Source organism: Rhinopithecus bieti, unplaced genomic scaffold (genome assembly GCF_001698545.2).
Source record: "Rhinopithecus bieti isolate Rb0 unplaced genomic scaffold, ASM169854v2 scaffold_57210, whole genome shotgun sequence".
NCBI lineage: Eukaryota > Metazoa > Chordata > Mammalia > Primates > Cercopithecidae > Rhinopithecus > Rhinopithecus bieti.
In genome coordinates this window covers 1,274,709-1,284,282 of record NW_016823439.1, presented here as the reverse complement: position 1 = coordinate 1,284,282, position 9,574 = coordinate 1,274,709, and the positions used below count along the sequence as shown (strand labels likewise).

The following is a 9,574-nucleotide window of genomic DNA, read 5'->3' as shown; positions in this document are numbered from 1 at the left end:
AAAAAAAAAAAAAAAAAAAAAAAAAAACTGTACATATTACCTCAGAAATCTTTCTAAGTTTGAAGTTTGTCTCTAGAAGAAATGCTGGCTATTTTTAGAAATGTTTAGGAATTATTTGAAAAATATTTCCTATGTATGTTTATTGTTATTGACAAACTAATAGATAAAAAAGTTAGAACAATAGTAAGTGTACCTAGGACAACTTGTAAATTATTCTAGTAAAATTACCCCCAATTTGATCTGTAAATAGCTAGAACACAGTGAGAAAATAAAATTTTTTAATCACTTTTGCCTTGAAAAATTTTCATGAATAACAGCATGCACCTACTTCCATTGAAATATCAGATATTTTATAACTGAATTTTTGACAAGCTGTTGACAAATAAAAAAAATATATACAAAAAAGAAGTTGGAGATGCCAAGGTTTCAACATTTCCAGAAAAAGAAATAAAAACTCTAGCTCTAAAAGAAAATGTGAAACTCCACAGAAACAATGCATAACAATTAAAATAGGCATCATGTTAAAGAATTTATTTGAATCTCATTTACTCTTCACAACACTGAGGTTGTATCACTATTCCCATTTCATAGATAGTCATATTAATTAGATATTCTAAAATATTTATCATGAGAACCAGGTCACTGATTAATTACCTTGACTGTCTGCCAACTTACACTTCTAGCTATTGCTAATACAATTTGCTTTTTTCTCCTTACCATTCCGGCTAATACCATAGGGATCACATTGTCCTACAGGTATTTCCTAAGGCGGCCTGGTTTAATAACCTAGTTTTATTAGCCCTTGAGAACCACATCTTACATACTCAAGGGTTTAGTGGCTGTGTGTGTGTGTATGTGTATAGTACAATTCCTTAGTTTTTGCTTCTATGCTTTACTATGAAGGAGGCTCTGTCTCCTCCATCAGTCTTTTGCTAATGTTCTGGTTTATTCCTGAATGTCCCATTCCATATTTCATTCAGTGAGCAACTAGTGAGTGTCTATTTCTGTCAGAGCCTGAGCTAGGCATTAAGGATTTTGAAATTAGTAAGAAAAGATTCCTGCTCCTAACAAAATAATAGAAGGCTGGGTGTGGTGGCTCATGCCTGTAATCCTAGCACTTCGGGAGGGCGAGGCAGGCAAATCATGAGGTCAGGAGATCAAGGCCATCCTGGCTAACACGGCGAAACCCTGTCTCTACTAAAAGTACAAAACATTAGACGGGCATGGTGGCATGCGCCTGTAGTCCCAGCTACTTCGGAGGCTGAGGCAGAAGAATCGCTTGAACCTGGGAGGCAGAGGTTGCAGTGAGCCAAGATCTTGCCACTGCACTCCAGCCTGGGCAATGGAGTGAGACTCCATCTCGGAAAATAAATAAATAAATAAATAAAAGAAATAATAGAAGAGCCATATTCATAACCTAAGGGAGATGGTGTTTGTGAAAGCATTTTATAAACCACATTAAAGGACATTTCATACATTGTGAAACACAATTATTTCTCTTTGTCAGTTTTAATTATTACTTTTTTTTTTGTAGATGGAGTTTCACTCTGTTGCCCAGGCTGGAGTGGCAATGGTGCATCTGGCTCACTGCCAACTCTGCTCCTGCAGCGTTCAAGTGATTCTCCTGCCTCACCTCCCGAGTAGCTCGGTTTCAAGCATGCGCTATTCTTCTTTTGTCCATTTAATTTTGCTTTAGTTTTAGTAGAGAAGGGTTTCTCCTCCACTTGTTCAGGGTGCGTCTCAACTCCTGACCTCAGGTGATCCACCTGACTCAGGGGCCTCCCAACAAGCTTGGCTGGGATTACAGGGTTGAGCCACATCGATGACCGGCCTTTTTTTTTTTTTTTTTTTTTTTTTTGAGACAGAGTCTCACTCTGTTACCGCAGGCTGTGCCCAGCTAATTTTTAAATTTTAAGTAGAGATGAGGTTTCGCCATGTTGGCCAAGCTGGTCTTGAACTCCTCATCTCAAGTGATCCACCTGCCTTGGCCCCCCAAAGTGCTGGGATTACAGGTGTGAGCCACTGCACCCAGCTGATCCTACATTTTCCAAATAGCTCCTTCTGAATGTCTTCAAATGATAGCCCTTTTAGTCTTAATACCTTTTGATTTTCTGGTTAATTTTAATTAGGCTTCCCACACCAACTATATATATTGTCATTAATATCTCCTCATCTTCACCTCCACTTTGAAATTTATATGCTTTGTGAAATGTGTATCCAAATATGTACATAAATAAGGTCTAAGTTTTAGCTGGTCATTTTATTTTTACTATCTCTCCCTCAACTACCCATCCTATCAAGAATATACCATACTTAAGCGTAGTATGTATCTTTTCCTGAGTGTATATTACAACTCTTTAGTATTTTAATATACAGTACCTTAAAAATAGTATATTTATTTTTATTTATTTTTTGGAGACAGGGTCTGGCTCTGTCACTCAGGCTGGAGTGTAGTGGTGCCATCTCGGGTCACTGCAACCTTTACCTTCCAGGCTCAAGCCATCCTCTCCCACCTCAGCCTCTGGAGTAGCTGTGACTACAGGCTGCACCACGATGCCCGATTAATTTTTTTTGTACGTTTTCTAGAGACAGGGTTTCACCCTGTTGCCCAGGCTGGTCTTGAACTCGTGACCACCAGTGACCCACCAGCCTTGGCCTCCCAAAGTGCTGAGATTACAGATGTGAGCCACTGCGATGGGCCAAAATAGTATGTTTAAACAGTGTTTTCTTGTTATTCAATGAAACAACTATGAAAACAAAACAAAACAAAACCTTCTAAGATTCCTAACAGTTAACAGTAGAATATTTGCAATTTTTTCAAGTATAATAAAAAAAAAAAGTATGTATTCATAGCAAGGGCACTAATGTGTAACACACACACACACAAACCACCACCACTAATAACGAAAAACTCAAAAAAAGGGGTTTTATATAAATTTCTAAGTCAGTTGATAAGCAGCCTTACAAATAAATACACCTAACAAACATTAACAATAACATATGAAAGGTTGGGTGCAGTGGCTGATGCCTGTAAACCCAGCATTTTGGGAGGCCGAAGTGAGCGGATCACTTGAGGTCAGTAGTTCGAGACCAGCCTCAGCAGCATAGCAAAACCTCGTCTCTATTTAAAAAATAAATAAATACAACTAAAAACTAGCCAAGAGAGGTGGCAGGTGCCTGTAATCCCAGGTACGCGGGAAGCTGAGGCAGAGGAATCATTTGAACCCAGGAGGTAGAGATTGCAGTGAGGTGAGATCGAGCCATTGCACTCCAGCCTCCAGCAACACTCTGTCTCAAACAAACAAACAACAACAAAAGTAGCATGTGAAAGAGGTGTTCCCTTCTTCTGAAGTACTAGAAAAATCTCCAAAAAAATTTTTTTAAGTTATAGAAAGCTTCCACATGATATAGAAGGCTGTGGTACTTTTCAGTAGTTACTATTTGAACAAAACTATATAAAACTGTTGAAGATGAAAATATGTTGTATTTTGCAAGTAAAACCATTTAAATTAGATATCCTTTAAATATCAAAAAAATGTTAAGAGGATCAAAATCTTCAAAGGTTAGAAAAAACTGTGATTTTTTTCAAATGCATCATCCTTTAAAATAATTTATTGTATAACCCAGTGTTTTAATTTCATAAATAATGGTGGTTGGTAAAAATTTAGCAAAAAATACAGAGAAAAACATAAAATAATGTGCCTTAAGCGTGAAGAATGCTAAAATCACTCAAAGTTATGAGTAGTTTTTTTTCTCAAGTTATATGTATCACCTACCTCATGGGCAACAAATGATATATGATAGTGTGTGTATATGTTGTAGAATTTGTACACATAAAATTATATATCTATATTTAGTTATGCCTAGCTAGCCAGATATGTAATCTAAGTAGAGAAAATAAATAAAGTATTTAAATTAAAATAGTCCATTTCATGGTCTGTGATAGGAGGAAAAATTTTACTTTTTTTTAAAGACAGAGTCTCACTCTATTGCCCAGGCTGGAGTGCAGCAGTGCAATCTTGGCTCAGTGCAACCTCTGCCTCTCGGATTCAAGCAATTCTCATGCCCCAGACTCCTGAGTAGCTGGGATTACAGGAATGCACCACCATGCCCAGCTAATTTTTGTATTTTTAGTAGAGACAGGGTTTCACCATGTTGGCCAGGCTGATCTCGAACTCCGGACTTCAGGTGATTCACCTGCCTCGCCTTGGCCTCCCCAAGTGTTGAGATTACAGGTGTGAGCCACCATGCCCAGCCAAAATTTTACATTTTTGTAAGAGGCTTTTGAGATCATAAACAAAAGGCATCATAGTATAGAACAGGAAGAGTAAGAGATGACAAATACAAGGAAGATAGGATTTAGGTGAAACTAGAATGTGAAAAAACAATAGCTTTATATCTAATAATAATAAGAAAAATAATCTCTAAGGTGTCTTTGAATGGCAAGAAGCAGAACAAAAAGTGAAGTCAAATTCTCCAAATTTCTTAGTCCCAATTATATACATTAAAATGGCTCCAAAATTATATAAGAAAATATTTATCTTACTAAATATGGATCTTACTAATTATGGATAGGTAATGTCTTGCGTTGGGTTTAACTTTTCACATTCTATGCTTTATTTTTCAGGGAAAACAGTGCTCTCACGATTACCACAGACTGATGATAATCATTGACTAAGACAAAGAACGAGGTATTAATTAGTTTTCATTCCTGTTTCTCCTGCTGCTTTTCTGTGAGTTGCTCTAAAAGACACTTATATGAAATAATTTATAAATAGGAATTTTAAAAATGTATTTTATTTGGTAAAAAAGATCAACACTCATGAGGCTTCCAAGAAGAAACCAGATTGCAGGTTCAGTTCTGTACAAAAATTACTGGGTACAAAGACACATAATCCTATTCATAAATAGCAGCCACTGTAACAGTTGTTTCATTTTCTCTTTCTCTCCAAGACTAATTAGCATTATACACAGAACATTCCTTGTTACAAATGTCTTATTTCAGCTTTGTAACTATAGTATCTTTTGATTACCCTAAACTCCCATCTGCTTTTTCAGTAATACAGAAGCCAAACACTCTTTGCAACACTTCTGACCAACTAATTAAAAAAATTTTTTTTTAACAAAATAGAAACAACTATCACAAACTGATGCTACACTTACACTATCCTCACTTTGGGAATCATCATCACTTTAAAGAAAGCCTGCAAACTGTAAAAGAAAAGAGTACTTTTTACCTTTTTTACATACTTACTGCTGAAAGGCTGCCATTGTATTCTCCAGATTTTCTCCAGCACCTGTGAAAATTTGAACTTTACTTATTTGGAATATTTTAATTTTCCTGAAGTTACTTTTAATAAGATACACCTAATGAATCCTGACTTTTTTTCTTTTTTTTGAGACAGAGTCTTGCTCTGTCACCCAGACTGGATGCAGCGGCACCATCTCAGCTCATTGCAAGCTCCGCCTCCCGGGTTCACGCCATTCTCTTGCCTCAGCCTCCCAAACAGCTGGGACTACAGGCGCCCACTACCACACCTGGCTAATTTTTTTTGTATTTTTAGTGAAGACGGGGTTTCACCGTGTTAACCAGGATGGTCTCAATCTCCTGACCTTGTGATCCGCCCGTCTCGGCCTCCCAAAGCGTACAAGTGTTTTAAAGAGTGTAATGGTACAGGTTCAGTATTCCTTATCCAAAATGCTTGGGCCCGGAAGTGTTTTGGATTTCTGACTTCTTCAGATTTTGGAATATTTGCATATATGTAAAATGAGAGATTTTGGGGATAGGACTCAAGTCTAAACAAAATTTATTTAGTTTTCATATACTCCTCATACAGATAGCTTGAAAGTAATTTTACACAATATTTTAAAAAATTTTATGCATGAAACAAAGTTTGTGTACACTGAACCATCAGAAAGCAAAGGAGCCACTCTCTTAGTCATTCATGAGCACAATCTGTGGTTGTTTGGCATCACCATCATTCTTGACTGAATTTATAGGCTACCAATAAGCATTTTCTTACACTTATTCATACATAAGTATGTAACAGTAAAAAATATGAAATACCACTAATGCAATGAAAAAATAGTATGTTCAGGGTAACTAAGTAACATAGTAGCATCATCAGAATACCTATATCAGTTGTTAAAAATAGCAACAAAAAAGGCAGGTGTTCAGTCTCCACCTGTCTCATTGTTTTGTTTTGTTTTTTTCTGGAGACAGATCATCACTCTGTTGCTCAGGCTGAAGTGTAGTGGCATGATCTGGGCTCACTGCAACCTCCACCTCAAAGGTTCAAGTGATTCTTGTGCCCCAGCCTCCTAAGTAGCTGGGATTACAAGTGTGTGCCACCACGCCTGGCTAATTTTTATACTTTTAGTAGAGATGGGGTTTTGCCATGATGGCCAGGCTGGTCTTGAACTCCTGGCCTCAAGTAATCCGCCCACCTCGGCCTCCCAAAGTGCTGGGATTATGGGTGTGAGCCACTACATCCAGTCTCACTGTGTTTTGATTAAAAAATTACCATACACTGTATTTTTTTTTTCAAGTGAGAAGAAACATCAGAAGCAGTTGAAGAACCAGGAAGTGGGTCCTCTAGGGGTGAGGGGCATTCTGCTAGATGGCTTTTTAAAATGTTTTCTGCAGAGTCATGTGCCTTACTAACAAGTTTTTGTCTTAAAAGTCTCTCTTTCATTTTATAAACGAACATGATTTCTTGTCCTGTTATGAATGCACCCTACTCTAGCCCTTCAATAAGCTCATCATGTATTTTCATCATGTTGTCTATGGGCACTTTTTCTGCCATGTTAACATCATCTTCATTGTTATAATGTCTATTATCATGATAACTTTGATTCAGAACCATTTCGGCTATTTCATCATTGGTCAATTAATGAACAACTAGAACCTCATGATCAATGTTAAAAACTTCTTCGATATCCACTTCTTTCAGTTTACTGACAAATTCTGAAGGCAATTTTTTGTATATGTAAAGAGGTCAGACGTCATTTTTTTCCCACTTTGTCGACATATGGAATCCTTAAAAGTCACCAACTTGTTCATTATCATCACTAAACATAGTCAAAGGCCAGAGTTGTGCCAGGCATGCACAAATTTGTCTTTATTCACTGATTTCCAAGCACTGGCAACAGTATACAAGACATCCTTCATGCTAAACTCCTTTTGAAAACTTTCTGGCAGGACATGGTGGCTCATGCCTATAATCCTAGCACTTTGGGAGGCTGAGGTAGAAAGATCGCTTGAGCCCAGGAGTTTGAGACCAGCCCGGGCAACACAGCAAAAATAATTTTAAATAATTTTATGCATGAAACAAAGTTTGTGTACCCTGAACCATAAGAAAGCAAAGGAGTCACTATGTTAGTCATCCATGGGGACAATTTGCAGTTGTCTTAATTTTAAATAAAAAAACTTAAAAAAGAAAAAATTTCACACCCACACCTCTGTTCATTACTGCTAGCACAAGAAAATGTTTTTATATTTACTCTCATTGATCCAAGCATAGCCTGGTCACATGGAATTAATAAAGTCATGTTTAGGGGAAAGTACATGGCATAAACATTATATTTGATGAGAATGTCAGCTGGTGGATTAGCAGAACAGTTGTCAAGGAGTAACAAAATCTTGCAGTTGTCATCCAGTCCAACCTCCCAGCAGTGAGCATGAGCCGCTGGTACAAAATGTTTGTGAAACCAATCAGAAAAGATGTCCCTGGTGATCTGTGCATGCCTTTTTGGTAGCATAACGGACTGGTAAGAAATTCACTCCTTGAAGACAGTGAGGAAGGAAGCTTTTGCCTAACACAGCAAGTTTACACTTATGCATGCCTGCTGCATCAGCATATCCTAACACAGTTATTCTGTCATTGGCATCCTTAATTTGCATCTCATCAGCAACAGTCAGTGTCTTTCTGGAGCAATAATCCAAAAGAGTGTTGTTTCATCAGGATTACAGACTTGTTCTTGTGTCAGATTTTCAACAGCAATGACCCTGGCAAACTTGTCAATAAATTTCTTTGCTGCTTCATGACCAGCAGATGCTAATCACCATTACTCTTTAAAAATGTAATGCCATGTCTTCTCTTAAATTTCCTGGGCCGGGCATGGTGGCTCATACCTGTAATCCCAGCACTTTGGCAGACTAAGGCAGGCGGATCACCTGAGGTTGGGAGTTCAAGACCAGTCTGACGAACATGGAGAAACCCCGTCTCTACTAAAAATACAAAATTAGCCGGGCATGGTGGTGCATGCCTGTAATCCCAGCTACTCAGGAGGCTGAGGCAGGAGAATCGCTTGAACCCGGGAGGTGGAGGTTGCAGTGTGCCAAGATCGTGCCATTGCACTCCAGCCTGGGCAACAAGAGTGAAACTCCGTCTAAAAAAAAAAAAATTCTGCAACTGGCCTGTTCAATATTCACAGTTCCCGTCTTTTTAACTTCATCGCTTGAGATCTTCATTTTATCTTTATGCAGTTTTTTCTATTTTTAATTAACTTCTGTTCATCACTTCCACTTTATATATACTACTTCTGCTATATATAAAACTTCAACAGTTTATCCTTCTTTTTCTTCAGGTCATATATAGTGATCATTCTAATACCATATTCCTCTGTAAGGTATTTCATACTTATACCACTATTCAGTTTCTGTAACACCTTGACCTTCTGTGCTATAGATAAACATAAATGTTACTTCTTTTTCTTATCACTATAACCCATAGGGGTATCTGTGGGCCTTTTTGATATTTTCAACATCTTTATACCAAAGAGCAGAGAATAATCAAGCAAGCAAACAAACAATAACACACACTGAACAATGCATATAGGTCTTGGCACCATGTAGGGCATCGTGGGGAATCTGCTGTTGGTGTGACCAGTCAGAACATGTGCCATTTTATTACCCTTTGTGGGCATGCTTGCATAAGGAAATCTGGGCATACTCAGAAAAGATATATTGTAACTGAAGGGAGCTGGAAGGGTCTTTTTTCCCTTGGGGGTGCTGAATAAGCTGTGTGTTGTTTCCTTTTGTTTTGACTGCAACCTGTCACATGAGGTCAGGTGTGGAATTCGTTATATATATATTTTTCTTTTTAAAAACTTTATGGCGGCCGGGCGCGGTGGCTCAAGCCTGTAATCCCAGCACTTTGGGAGGCCGAGACGGGCGGATCACGAGGTCAGCAGATCGAGACCATCCTGGCTAACACGGTGAAACCCCGTCTCTACTAAAATACAAAAAAAAAAAAACTAGCCGGGCGAGGTGGCGGGTGCCTGTAGTCCCAGCTACTCGGGAGGCTGAGGCAGGAGAATGGCGTAAACCTGGGAGGCGGAGCTTGCAGTGAGCTGAGATCCGGCCACTGCACTCCAGCCTGGGCGACAGAGCAAGACTCCGTCTCAAAAAAAAAAAAAAAAAAAAACTTTATGGCTAGGTGTGGTGGCTCATGCCTGTAATCGCAGCACTTTGGGAGGCCGAGGTGGGCAGATAACCTGAGGTCAGGAGTTCAAGACCAACCTCGCCAATATGATGAAATCCCCATTTCTACTAAAAATGCAGAAATTAGGC

At 38.5% G+C, this 9,574-nt stretch overlaps 1 protein-coding gene across 1 annotated transcript in view; it reads right to left on the bottom strand.

The window, feature by feature from the left end:
• Positions 1 to 9,574, bottom strand: part of GDPD1 (glycerophosphodiester phosphodiesterase domain containing 1) — a 59,040-nt gene that overhangs the window by 39,278 nt on the left and 10,188 nt on the right. Inside the window, 1 exon segment of the mRNA XM_017861590.1 lies at positions 5,255 to 5,297. Within this exon segment, the coding sequence (XP_017717079.1) occupies positions 5,255 to 5,297 (43 nt within the window).